This window comes from Mobula hypostoma, chromosome 6 (genome assembly GCF_963921235.1).
Source record: "Mobula hypostoma chromosome 6, sMobHyp1.1, whole genome shotgun sequence".
Taxonomy (NCBI): domain Eukaryota; kingdom Metazoa; phylum Chordata; class Chondrichthyes; order Myliobatiformes; family Myliobatidae; genus Mobula; species Mobula hypostoma.
Window position 1 is genome coordinate 129716477 of NC_086102.1, and position 14352 is coordinate 129730828.

Genomic DNA, 14352 nt, shown 5'->3' on the forward strand with positions numbered 1-14352 from the left:
TATTTCAATTCCACGTGCAAAATTGTACCTGCATGCTTGTCTCACAAATAATATGTGGCCTGTTTGCCAAATCAAGCGTTAATCCTAGGCTGAGGCCTGGTAATCAATTTTTAAGGGAGGCTTCATTTTATACCATTACTGACCGGCTGTCCAAAGTGTTCACCTTCCTCCAGGTAGATCACTGTGGTTTTCATGCGGAATTATTCCATTGGTTACATTAAGGGCATAAAGGAGTGGGGTAAGAGGTCTGGGTGTGGGATATTCAAAAAAAAGATAGGCTGTGACTATCAAACAGGTGAATCTCAAGGATTAGAGATTAGCTTTATTTTTCATATGTACATCACAACATATTGTGAAATAGAAACAGAAAACCTGCAGCACAATACAGGCCCTTCGGCCCACAAAGATGTGCCAAACATGTCCCTACCTTAGAAATTACTAGGCTTACCCATAGCCCTTTATCTTTCTAAGCTCCACATACCTATCCATTGTTTCCATCAACAACTACCACAGTCTGAGGAGGTGCTGGGGCCATTCTTTAAATTAAGAATAACTGTTGTAAATTTTCTGGCTCTTTTAAAGACTGAAGTAATTGTTAATATCAGACATTCAATAAGAGTGATAAAATAGAACATACAGCACAATAACCAGCCCTTCAACCCACAATGTTGTGCTGAATTAAACACCTAACTGCATGAGATGCAGGAGAGACTGAAGATGCTTGAAATGTGAAGCAACACACAAAATGCTGGAGAAATTTAGTAGGGTCTTGGCCCAAAACATCAGCTGTTTACTTCCCTCCATAGATGATGCCTGATCTGCTGAGTTCCTCCTGTAATTGGTGTCTTGTACCTAACTAATACTTCATGCTTCACAACATCCATATCCCTCCATTCTCTGCATATTCACATCTACGAGTCTTTTAAACACCTCCACCACCCATGGAACACATTCCAGACACCCATCACTGTGTAAATCTCCTTTGAATTTAGCCCTTCTCACCTTAAAAGTATGCCGTATTCCAATCCCAAGAAAAAGGTTCCTATCAATGTCTCTCAAACCTCTACCATATCTCCCTTTAGCGCCTGCCACTGCAGGGAAAACAATCTAGGTTTGTCTAACCTCTCCTTTTAGCGCATGCCCTCTAAACCAAGCAACATCCTAGTAAACCCTTACTGCATCCCCTTCTAAGCCTCAACATCCCTTCTTTACTGGGACAACCAGATAGAATGAAGTGCTCGGGCTGTGCCCTAACCAGAGCTCTACAAGGTTGCAACATAACATTCCTGACTCTTGAACTCATTGCCTTAACCAATAAATGTATACCTGCATTCACCAGCAACTTTGATGTGTGTTACTTGAATTTCCAGCATCTGCAGAATTCCTCGTGTTTAATGTATACCATATGCTTTCTTTACCACCCTATCAACTTGTGCAACCACCTTCGGGGAGCTATGGGCCTGGACTCAAGATCCCTCTGTTAAAAGTCCTGCTATTAACACTGCACTAGCCTTTTACATTTGATCTCCCAAAGGATTATACTCCACAAATTAACTTTATCTGCCATTTCTCCACCCATTTCTGCAACACTCAATATCTACTGTATACTTTGTCAGTCTTCTACACTATCCACACTGCCACTAATTTTTGTGTTGTCTGTGAACTTACTAACCAACCCGTCATGCTTTCATTAAATAATTTAACATATATCATAAACAGCAGGTATCGCAGTACAGATCCCTGTGGAACACCACCGGTCATGGACCTCCAGTCAGAATCCCATTAACCACCACCTTCTCTCCTCTATGAGCAAGTCAATTCTGAATCCAATTGACCAATTCACTGTGGATCCCATGCGGCACAACTTTGAAAGTTTATTGCCTTAGTCATCCCAGTTTTACCATTTTGCAGGCATCCCCCTACTCCACCCTCTTTGCAGCTCAACAAGCTTTTTTTAATTTCCCTTTTTTGTTATGTCTCCGATCTGAAGTGCTGATGTTACTTCTCTTCCTAGAGACGAGGCCTGTCCTGTTGAGTATCTAAACCATTTTCAGCTTCTGCAGTCTTTTGATTTTCATCCTGGATTAGGTTCAATTCTTCACTTTGTTCTCTTTCTGCTCACTGTACATCAAGAACTGTTCCTCGGAAAAATAACAACAAAGGGCAACTACAATATTTTTCTTAATTATTGTGTTAAAATCTGTTCATTTCTTTTCTCTTATTTTACAGTTAGCATTAGCTTCAAGAGTGCAAAGTAATTTTGATCAGTATTATGCAAAGGGCAGCATGAATATATCCAAAGCTTACAAAGAGATTCATTCAACAGAACAATTGTCTTCAAAGTTCCTTGCTTTTTTTAATATATTGTACTTTCCTTGGAGTTTCTTCCTGGATTTACAATTTAGCTTGAGTTTTGCTTAATAGCTTGCACATAAAATAAAATCACTGTCACAGTTATCCACTGACATCCATATGTGCTCTGTGCAGCAGAATTTGGATGACGTGTTCAGTCCTGAAGACACTTGCAGTTAATCCAACTTGAGTTCAAATGAATTCGTGGTAACGTATGCATCTTAACTATAATATCTATATCAATTCATATACCACTTTTAGTACTGAAAAAATCCCTATATGCTTCATGGGACTATTATCATATAATAACATTGCACTGAGCCACAAAATGACATATTAGCACAATTGATCAAAAACTTGGACATTGAAGAGTATATCAAAAGAGAAAACAGTACAAGATGGAAAAGGTTTGGGAGAAAATTCGAAAGCTTCGGGCCTGTGAAATGGATGACATGGCCCTCTGTGGTGGATGAAGTAAATTCAGGGGCGCACAAGAGCCAGGAAATGGTAGTTTGGAAAGTTTTTAGGATTGGGGCAGATTACACAAATAGATACACTGCATTGATGTAAATCACACAGCATCATTGGCACACTTAGAGGAAAAGAAAAAGACTGCTGAAATTCATCCACGGTTGGCAGATATAATTGCACAATATAGTAACGGATAGGTGTTCCACTCCACTTCTGAAATTTATTTCCATTAGCTACAAAGGATACAAATTACAGAAGTGGAATTGAATGCACAGGTTTAGCAAAATCAACAGGAAATGATTCCTCTTAGTTCTGTGGAATCACAATAGAAAATATAAATGGCCATCTTCCTGGAGATCTACATTCCTGAGAAAAGTCATTCCATTCTCAGGGTAGCATTATAATTCCACTGTTAAGTGTCTTCCTTCTTAGGCAATTACCTAGAATCAAAAATTAATTACTTCCAATCTGGTTTTGTATATTCTAAGATGAAGATGAGATTCTTCTATAGCTGGGACAGAAGGTGCCTGATAGCTAAGTTGTTTGTTAGTGGAATGTTCTTTTGGCATTTACACAGGGTTTCTGATACAAGGGTTCAAGATTGTCAACACTATCAGAAATGCTGCTTCTCTATTTCAATCAGGAATTTCCAAAAGTCAGTGGTAATGTTGCTGGAACCAATGTGTACATCTTTACATCCTTCACACTATCTACTTGGTAAACCCCTTCTGTGACTAAGCTTGGAATAGGGTGGCTGTTTCAGAAAATTGACATTGGCTGTGCAAACAATGTTGGCTTGTACATTGCAGTCAACTGAGTGTAATTATGTCTTCAGCGTTAGGAATGTTGGCCTTGAAGAAGTCACTGAAGTTGGTTTGCCTATCTTCCAGTAAATTTGGAGGGTTTTGTGGAGGCAGATTGGTGATATTTTTAAATACCTTGTAGTACTGCTGGCAGTTCAGGTTTCGGAAGCATACAAGAGGCTAAATTCCAAATCATCATTGATACAGTCATTGAAGCATGCAAGGCTGGACATTGCACTCAATATCTTTAAGGCAATTGTCCTTTACCAAACTTGACCTGCTACACAACTCTGACAATAAAGGTTCATGGTATGTCTGTGGAAAGCATCGACTAATTCTCATATATCTGAATCCACCTCTTGACAGACAGCAATGATGATATATTAAAAGTATCACAAATAGTTTCAGTTAAAGTGTATCCATTTGGAAAACTTAAGCAGAAAAAAATGTATGTTGAATCTTCCATGCTTGTTGAATCATAAAAGCAGACCACTTTAACAATATGTAAGACCCTACCTAAAATGGGGAAATAACTTCATGTTTGACTGATTTGCAAAATTGGAAAATAATATTTACTTTGATAAACTGCATTGATTTTCAAAAGTCTCTTAGAATATTCATTTCTGACAGGGTAACCTGTGAAATCTACAAGAAAGATTGCAATTTTAAAAAATATTTCAAAACTGCCATCAAGTCATGTCTGCGGAGTGTGTTATCTTTTTTAAAATTTCCAAAACTTTGTGCACTGCAGTTCTTTACTTCAATCTAGTGATGTAATTGGTCTGGTTTGCAGGGTCTAGTGCAGAAACAGAAGAGTTGGTCCAGGATTGGATGGGCAGATGGCACACTCCTAAAGTCAACAACAGAGTAGCCAAGGATCCTGATTGCAGCTGAGCTGAAGACTGGATAGTGACACCGGGAATGGCCAAGATGGTAATCAGAAACCTTGAAAACAAAAGCAAGTGTGGTATTCTAGCTCACCCTGCTGAGACCTGACATTGCAATATTAGTAATATCACTATTTAGCTTGACCCTTAATAATACATAACACATAGAACAAACCATTTCAGGTCTTTGTTTAAAACTTCCAGAAATAAATCAAGAAAAAATGTGTTGGTGGTAATGTTAAACAGAACAGTTTACGTAGCACCTTATAGAGGAGGAATGTACTAAGATATTATGTGGTACCTTCATGGAAACGGATTTTGAGGAAGGAGAACTAGACCTTTAAAGATGAGTCTGAAAGTAGGGGAGGAAATTAAAGAGCACTGGCCACCAAAGTGAGGGAAAGGTATACGGACTGCACAAGAGTTCAAAATCAAAAAATCACAAGTTCAGAACTTCTTGATTTTGACCACAAGGGCTGGTGGAAGGGGAGGAAGTTACCATGAGGACCAACATTTTGAAGTGAGGTACCAGAAGATAAGCTGAGACCTGCTGACCATCATAACATGCTTTGAGTAGATTATGCGGAGCAGAATTAGATGTGCTGAATGTTGTGGAGTGGAAGTAATGAAGGAAGCAAATTACCATTATGTACCATTTGAGCTAGCAATGAAGATGGGCAATTTTATAAAGGTTGAAATGAACTACTTAGGGTAGCAAGGATGTGTGATCAGATGCAACTATGTGTGCTGTGCTGGTGGGAAAGCAGTGGTGAGGGTGGTTAGCAGTGGGCGCGCAATGAACGAAGCAGGTGCACAAAACAGTTAAGCCAGTGTGAGTGACAGTGGGGGTGGATTTGGTGAAAAAGCTATAGAGTTTGTGATAAGCTTATCTTGAAGAAGTTTAGCAGTTTACATATCAATGAGGAATGGTTGAAATAATATTATTAACCTTAGGTACAGTTGCAAATGAACATGGTGCTGTCTCTGCAATTAACTTTGTACAACAGACTTCAAAAGAAGTTTTTACATACAAATATCACACTTCAGCTACATACACCCCCATACAAAAATGCAGACAGAAGATTGAGAAAAACTGAGTCAACATGATATGAAACAGCAAAAAGGGGAATACTATCATTTTATACATGTTGGCTCAGTTATTCTTATCCTTCTAATTAAGTATGGCCTGCTGGGCAGGTCCCATCGTCTCACCAATAACAACAAGTTAGACAGATCACAAAGTTCAATGTGCTGTAACTGCTGCCATTGAGCTATTTTAAATCGCCTATCACAGACATTCCCTTTCATCGACACATCCTTTCTGCCAAATGAAATAACTTCTTTCTCTCTCTTGTTCCCAGTTCTGACACAGTGTAACCGATGAGAAACATTGACTGTTTCTCCTTCCAGAAATGCTGTCTGATCTACTAAGCAGATTTGGATTTGCTTCCAACATTTTCTGTTTATATTTCAGATTTTATTTCTCATTCACTGGAACTCAACGTTCGCTTTTTGTCTTGCACAGTTTTGTTTTCTTACGATGACCTCACTGTGATAAGCCATGGTTAGCAAAGCACCAATGGAAGCAGGTTGCACTATTTACAAATAGTCACTTCCTTCATAGAACATAATCATCTCATCTACTTACATTTGCATTTGTTATTTTTATAAACAAATAAAAGAATGCATAGCACATAAAAATAAACTTTTTTTAGGATCTAGAGGTTTCAGCTTTTATTAGAGATTAATTATTAAAACTGGAAATGGTATTTTTGAAAATAACCAAAGCAAGTGCCACAATACCAAATTAACTGGCATTTGATGCCCATTGTTAAAAGTAACTATCACTTGTTTTAACCAAAGCTCAGTTACAACCCATCTTCATTATTTCTGCCCTGTTTTCATTGATGATAGATGGTTTTTGCACAGGTACGATGAGAGCTACTTGTTCACTCACCTGTTAGGCATTTGCTTAAAAATTTTAAACTGATTGATTTACAGCAGGTAAGACATATTGCACTGGACAACTGATTTTTAGCATCTAAAAATGTGGGTATATGTCAAGGGCGTACATCATTGATGAAAAGTTAATGACTTTTATGGGTTCAATCAATTCAGGTTGGCTGTTTTACTCATCTGTCGCATAATCTGTGTTTGTGATACTGCAAGTGGAAGTTGTAAAATGGCATCTGAAGCATTTGAACCCATCTCCATCGAGATCTTCAGTCTTCTTTGAAGCTGGGATTCACAGTAATGGCCTGTCGAAACAGTGGATTATTACCCTGGTGAAGAGGATTCAGAAATAACAAAACAGTCAGTTTATGAAAGCGTCATTCTTGAAGGAGTTACATTGTAGCACAGGGTATACAGCCGAGAAACAGGCCATTTGACCCATCCAGTCCATGCTGGTATTTATGCACCATAGCTATGATCAGACCAAGTAAAATAGACTGGGAAACCAATGCAAAACAAGCCTAAAAGTTTGAGCTATTGTCTCTTAATCAATAAGTATAGCATAAACAGAATAAGACTCACTTGAGCCATTCCCTGATTTTGGATCTTGTTTACCCCAGTTAATAATACATAATTTTTTTAAAAGATCATTACATCCATGGCACTTAACAGGGTAATAGTTGTATGACAGCGTATAATTTATTGGATCATCAAAGTTTGTGCACAGTCACTCAGGCATACAGTACAGTACTGCTATCACCAGGAGGGTTTGACAAAATGATTGCATATTGAAAAAAATACTTAACTGTGCTGCATAACAAAATAATGAAAACAGGAAGCATAGTTTTGCAAATAGTAAATCTCTGAAATGAGTTTGAATCTATAGATTCCAAGCCAATTGAATTCTGAAGCTTCATTAAGGGAAATACATTTTTTTTTCCATTTCAGAAACTACAATAGTTTGCAAAAGTCAAAGTAACTTGGCTTTCTGAATGCTGAACCTTTAGAATATTCAGTTCTAACTTACTGTAACAGAACTGAACTGTCCAACAATTTAGGGCAATGTGTCATTGATTTTACTCTGAATAAGATAAACAATAGCTTAGCTCAATGTAATAATTTAACAATGATGTTAAATATTTACAACAAAATGAGTTGATATATTAGATCAACAACTTTGCATTTCATTACAGGGCCCTGCGTAAACATCTCTTCTGGTTCCATGCTAAGTCATTAACCTTCACTCTGCTTCATCTCATTCTTGATCTGCCTACTACAAAGTTTGTACTGGAAACACAGTTTCAGCCTTCTTTGCCCTATCCATTAATAATTTTAAAACATATTTACATTTTCACTCTTTAATCTCCTTTGAAATATTGCAATTTTCATTTGATTCTTTAGTTATTTGTTATTGGTTTATTATTGTCACGTACCAAGATACAACGGAAAATTTTGTTTTTCTTGTCCATGTGGATCAATTCAAGTATCAACTAATCTGAATTGTACTCCTTTTACTGACCCCAAATGTTCCCAATGTCTGCTTTCCAAACACTTTTGCCACTATTTTGGACAATAATACAAATTTTGATGCTTTCTAAATATTATATTTTAGTATTTGTAACTCACGATAAAATTTAGACGTGCTATTCAGATACAATATGAAGCAAGCTCTCTGATCTACCCTACCTATTTTGTTCTCCTCATTCCCATCAACATCCCCCAGACTTTTCCAGCCACCTCACAATAGATGCAATTGAAGTCGCCAATTAAACTACGCTCCCACACATTGACTTAACCACAGTAATAGACTATACACTGTCTCTTCATTGGAATCATTTCCTAACCTCATTGAAATAACTTAAAAACTTGAAACCATGTACCTCCAAGCTCAAAGACAGCTTCTATCCTGCAGTCATAAGACTATTGAATGGTTCCCTAGTACTGTACAATAAAATGCACTCTTGACCTCATAATCTACTTGCTGTGACCTTACACCTCAGTGCCTGCCTGCACTAAGTGTTCTCTGAACTGAAACACTTTATTCTGCACTGTTATTGTTTTACTTTGTACTTTCTCACTGCACCATTGTAACAAGTTTTTCTATATGGATAGTATGTATGACAAAATCCTCGACTTCCTCACTTGCAGACCCCAGTGAGCTCAGATTGGCAACATCTCTTCCACAATCTCCATCAGCACAGGTGCACAGCAAGGCTGTATGCATAGCCTCCTTCTCTTCTCATTTTATACTTGTGACTGTGAGCCTATGCACAGCTCCAAAGCCACATTTCAGTTTGCTGACGACACCACTGTCTTTGGACGAATCGGCATATAAGAGGGAGATTGAAAATCTGGCTGAGCGGTGCCACAGCAACATCTCATTCAATGTCAGCAAGACCAAGGAGATGATTATTGACTTCAGGAAGAGGAAACTGGAGGTCCATGAGCTAGTCCTCATCCACGGATCAGAAGTGGAGAGGGTCAGTAACTTTGAATTTCTCGGAGTTATCATTTCAGAGAATCTGTCCTCGGTCCAGCATGTAGGTGCCATTATGAAGAAGACATGGCAGTATCTTTATTTCTTCAGAAGTTTGCGAAGATTGGCATGTCATCTAAAACCTTGACAAACTTCTAAAGATGTGTGGTGGAGAGTATATTGACTGGTTGCATCATGGCCTGGTATGGAAACACCAATGGCCTTGTACAGAAAAGTCTCCAAAAAGTAGTGAATACAGCCTAGTCCATCACAAGTAAAGCCCTCCCCATTATTGAGCGCATCTACATGGACACTTCTCATGAAAGCAGAATCCTTTATCAAGGACCCCACCATCCAGGTCCTGCTGCCACCAGAAGAACGGACAGAAACCTCAGGGCCCGCACCATCAGGTTCAGGAACTGTTATTATCTCTCAACTATCAGGCTTTTGATCCAGAGGGGATAACTTCACTCAACTTCACTCATCCCATCACAGAACTGTTCCCATAACCTATGGACTCCCTTTCAAGGACTCTTCATCTCATTTTCTCAATATTTATTGCTTATTTCTTCATTATTTTTTTCTCTTTCTTTTTATATTTGCACAGTTCGTTGTTTTTTGCACATTGATTGTTTGTCCTGTTTGATGTAGTCTTTCTTTGATTCAGTTGTGTTACTTGTATTCATTAAAATCTGAATGTCTGGTAAGAAAGTGAATCTCTGGAGTGTATCGGGTGGCACATATGTATTTTGATAATAAATTTACTTTGAACTTTGAGGTTTATCACTGTATCTCGGTAACTGTGACAATAATAAACAAATTTATGCAAATAAACAAATAGTAAACAAATTTCGGCGCGTGGCCAAGTGGTTAAGGCGTCGGTCTAGTGATCTGAAAGTCGTTAGTTTGAGCCTCAGCTGCGGCAGCGTGTTGTGTCCTTGAGCAAGGCACTTAACCACAAATTGCTCTGCGATGACACCGGTGCCAAGCCGTATTGGCCCTAGTGCCCTTCCCTTGGACAACATCGGTGATGTGGAGAGGGGAGACTTGCAGCATGGGCAACTGCTGGTCTTCCATACAACCTTGCCCAGGCCTGCGCCCTGGAAACCTTCCAAGGTGCAAATCCATGGTCTCACAAGACTAAAGGATGTCTATTATGCAATTTAAATTTACTTCTAATCATGTATTAAAAGCGATTTTCATTGGTTAACATTATTGTAAACTGTCGGCTGTAAAGTTAATCCTTTTAAATGACATCCACTTATGCAAACCTACCACTTTAAATTGATCCTGTCTCTATTAACATCTTCAGTCTTCTTTGAAGTTGGGATTTACGGTAACAGTTGTGGCCTGTTTAAACAATGGATTATCACCCTGGTGGAGGTAACACAGAAAGTTAATATCTGGAAAGTCATCCAGTGTAATTACAAACAACCACAGGATATACCAAAGAAGCAGACCATTTGGCCTTACCATCTGTCTTAACCAAGAATAACTAATCAAACTATGTATTTACAATTTTACTCAAATATTAGTGAAATATTAAATACACAACACTGCTATTAGACCCAGTAAAGTCATTTGGGAAACCAATGCAATGCTAGTAAACTTGATAGTATATATCAGAAATTCTGAAATTGAAAATCTGAAATTCATCCAGATTTCTAGCCTTAGATATCTAGCCAATCAAGTTCTGAAGCTTTACTAAAAGGAAGCATTCTAACCAACAGATTTTGGAGATATTGTAAAAGCTTATACAAGTAAAAGTAACTTGGTTCTCTGTAACTCACTACTTTTTTTATTTCTGTTTTTTTGGACTACTTATTTTAACTTAAATATAGAGGAAAATCTGAATTATATACGTCTATTAAGTAGTTATTTATCAGGTATTTTCATTGTACTACAGCGGTCAGCTGACATATGCCGGTGACATTAAAGCCGATTCTGAATCTGATTCTGATTCTGAATGCTGAACTTCCTTGTTTAGAACATTCAATCCTCATCTGTTACAGCAGAACTTATTCCAATAAAACTCTGATGGCAGTATAAAGCTCCAGTAAAACTCTGGCATGGTCAGAGTACTGCTAGACAAGCAGATTTTCTGGACTGTTGAGTGCCATTTCGATGAATACCTCAACCCATTTTTGATTGACTTTTCTTGGTGATGTTACACAATACTGTAGTACTGCATATCTGTAGCTAGGTAAGCCTAAATGAAGTGTGGGAACTAGCTCCAGTGAGTGGGAGGGGAATGCAGGAAATGGAACCCTGGTGAGTTAAAGCTCTGCTCTGCTTTCCTCCATAATCCTCTTCGTACTTTCTTCTACCTCCTTGCAAAATCTTTTTGCATTTAATTTTAAATCCGATTTATCTTTCTACCAGAGGAAACACTGTTTTCTTTGATCTACCATTTCATAATTTTATACTTTCTAATTCACTTTTTGACCACCTTTCGAGCACAGTAACATTCATTTGAATCTTAATTTGATATATTTCTTCAATTCAGATAACTTGAAATCAACCCTTTGTACTCAACCTGTGTGGTTGCCAATCTCTCTTACCATTGCTCTGTAACCGAATGACAAAGTGATTAGACAGCAATTAGACGGAAACTTATGTGGAAGCTTTCATGCTACCTATCGGGCAGGGATTATATAGGTGAACAGTTCATATCACTCATAAAAACAGTGACATCATTCCCACCCCCATCTTTAATCACTAGCTATATGAAAAGTGGCAATGAGTTCTCTATTCCAGAAAAAAAACAGATCATGGCCATAAGCAATCCAAAAATATTTTGTCAAGGCACATAGCAGGAACAAGCCCAGGAACAAGCCCTTCAGCCCAAAATGTGCTGAACTGAATAAATGAGTGATCAAATGGCCAACTAAACTAACCACTTAGGCCTACACCATGTCATTATTCTTCTATTTTGCTCACATTGATGTGCCTATCTAAACATGTCTTAAAAGTCCCTCATGTATCTGCCTCTACACACATCCCAGGCACCCACCAATCTGTGTAATAAAACTTGCCTCTAATACTTTATAGTCGCCAAACAAATCTCTCATTTACGTCAAGATTGCCCCCTCTCACCTTAAATGCAGCATCATGGTAAACCCTTCTGTGTCCTCTCCAAAGCCTCCAAATCCTTCCAATAATGGGGTGACCCAAACTGTATGCAATACTCCAGATGAGGCCTAACTAGAGTTTTATGAACCTGCAACATAACTTCCTGACCTTTGAACTCAATGCCTCGACTAATAAAGGCAAGCATGCCATATGCCTTTTTAATCTCCATCTGCCACTTCTCCACCCGTATCTGCAACTGATCTACATCCTACTGTATTCTTTGACAGTCATCTACAACACCACCAATCTTCGTATCATCTACAAACTTATTAACCCACCCATCTATATTTTCATCTAGGTCATTTATATACATCACAAACAGCAAAGGTCCCAGTACAGAACACCACTAATCACAGACCTTCAGCCAGAATAAGCCCCTTCAACCACCACCCTCTGTCTTCTATGGGCAAGCCAGTTCTGAATCCAGCCAATTCACCACTGATCCCATGAATCTTAATCTTCCGGATGAGCCTCCTTTAAGGGACTTTGTCAAATCCACGTAGCCAACATCCACATCTCTATTTTCATCAATCATCTTCGTCATCCCATCAAGTCAGTAAGACATAACTTGCTGCACACACGACTACCCTGGCTCTCCCTAATTAGGCCATGGTTTTCCAAATATTCATCCTATCCCTAAATATTCTCTCCAGTAACTTCCATACCACTGACATGAGACTCACCAGTCTATAGTTTCTAGGATTATCAGTGAAGCCAGAATGGACTTCCAAATCAGTAAAAGCTTAGGCCCCTCATTTCATAATTTAAGACCCAATGTCTGCTTTCCATGTTTTTTGTTTTCCAGTGCAGCTAAAACCAACAGCTACCTCTCCTTGGAGGGTCCTGTGTTGCAATATTATTCGGCTTGTGGATTTAGGGAAAAGGACAATGAAAACATGGGTGTGAAAATACAAACTGATTTTGAATGTTTGTGAAAATTCTGACCTCATCATCATGTTGGGAGCTGGGCTTCATTTGAAAGTTTGCACTTTGGACCACAGTGGAAGATACAGCATGGTCCTGAATGCATGATGACTGGTAATCATAGAGTAGTGAGACATCTAACCTATTGTATGCAGGGTTTGCAATACCAAACTAGTATTGATACCACAGAGACAGCAAGGTCTAACTAATTAAAATGTGACACTAGTTGCTGGAAAATTAACTATAGACAAAGATGCATTTTGTGCGGAGGTTACCATGCACTGTTACCACAGTATGTTACAATGGCATAGCATGGCATTTTAATAATGCATAGCTTTGATACAACTTTAACAACTATTTCTACATACATCATTCCATTTTGCTCTTGCTCGCTCCTTTTCAAACTTCCTAAATTCCCTTCTGTCATACAGGTAAGTCAGCAACTTCCAGATCAGGAGAATAAGCAATCCAATCAGCAGCACGCCAGCTACTCCACCAGCAACAATAGCGATGACATTTGTGGGTGGAGGACATTCTGAAATTACAAAGCAAAAACAGGTGATCACAGAAAAGTACAGTCCATTTAAACAGTTCTTGTATATATGTCAATGAAATTAATGATTGGTCTTTCTAAGTAATTCTTCCAGAAGAAATATAGCTCCAACATCTGGCAATTTATTAAAGAGAAATAAGCTTCTTCACTACTGGTTACCAGAGCTGTTTCATCCCGTCTCTTTTCTTATTTGGGATGTGTTGCCATTGGTTTAGTAACTGGCTGACAGATCACAGTGCAATATGAACTTCACACTTATCTGGGTTAAGTGGGTTGTCTGGGTTAAACCCAGATAAGTGTGAAGTGGTTCAAACCCGGATAAGTGTGAGGTGGTTCATAACCCAAATAAGTGTTAAGTGGTTCATTTTGGTAGGTCAAATATGATGGCAGAATATAGCATTAACAGTAAGACTCTTGGCAGTGTGGAGGATCAGAAGGATCCTGGGGTCTGAGTCCATAGGACGCTCAAAGCAGCTGCGCAGGTTGACGCTGTGGTTAAGAAGGCATACGGTGTATTAGCCTTCATTAATTATGGAATTGAATTTAGGAGCTGAGAGGTAATGTTGCAGCTATATAGGACCCTGGTCAGACATCACTTGGAGTACTGTGCTCAGTTCTGGTCGCCTCACTACAGGAAGGATGTGGAAGCCATAGAAAGGGTGCAGAGGAGATTTACAAGGATGTTGCCTGGATTGGGGAGCATGCCTTATGAAAACAGGTTGAGTGAACTCGGCCTTTTCTCCTTGGAGCGACGGAAGATGAGAGGTGACCTGACCTGATAGAGGTGTATAAGATGATGAG

The 14352-nt window shown here is 38.7% G+C and overlaps 1 protein-coding gene across 2 annotated transcripts in view; it reads right to left on the reverse strand.

Moving 5' to 3' along the window:
* Positions 1-292: 292 nt before the first annotated feature.
* The window catches only part of LOC134348397 (integrin beta-2-like), a 113337-nt gene continuing 99277 nt past the window's right edge, over positions 293-14352 (reverse strand). The window contains exons 15-17 of one of the 2 annotated variants that reach the window (XM_063051699.1): positions 13367-13533; positions 10218-10316; positions 293-6771 (exon numbers count right to left, since the gene is read on the reverse strand). In XM_063051699.1, the coding sequence (XP_062907769.1) occupies positions 10251-10316; positions 13367-13533 (233 nt within the window). In that variant the 3' untranslated portion in view covers positions 293-6771; positions 10218-10250. Of the gene's footprint in view, positions 6796-10217; positions 10317-13366; positions 13534-14352 lie in introns of both variants that reach the window. The other variant, XM_063051697.1, reaches the window with a different exon arrangement.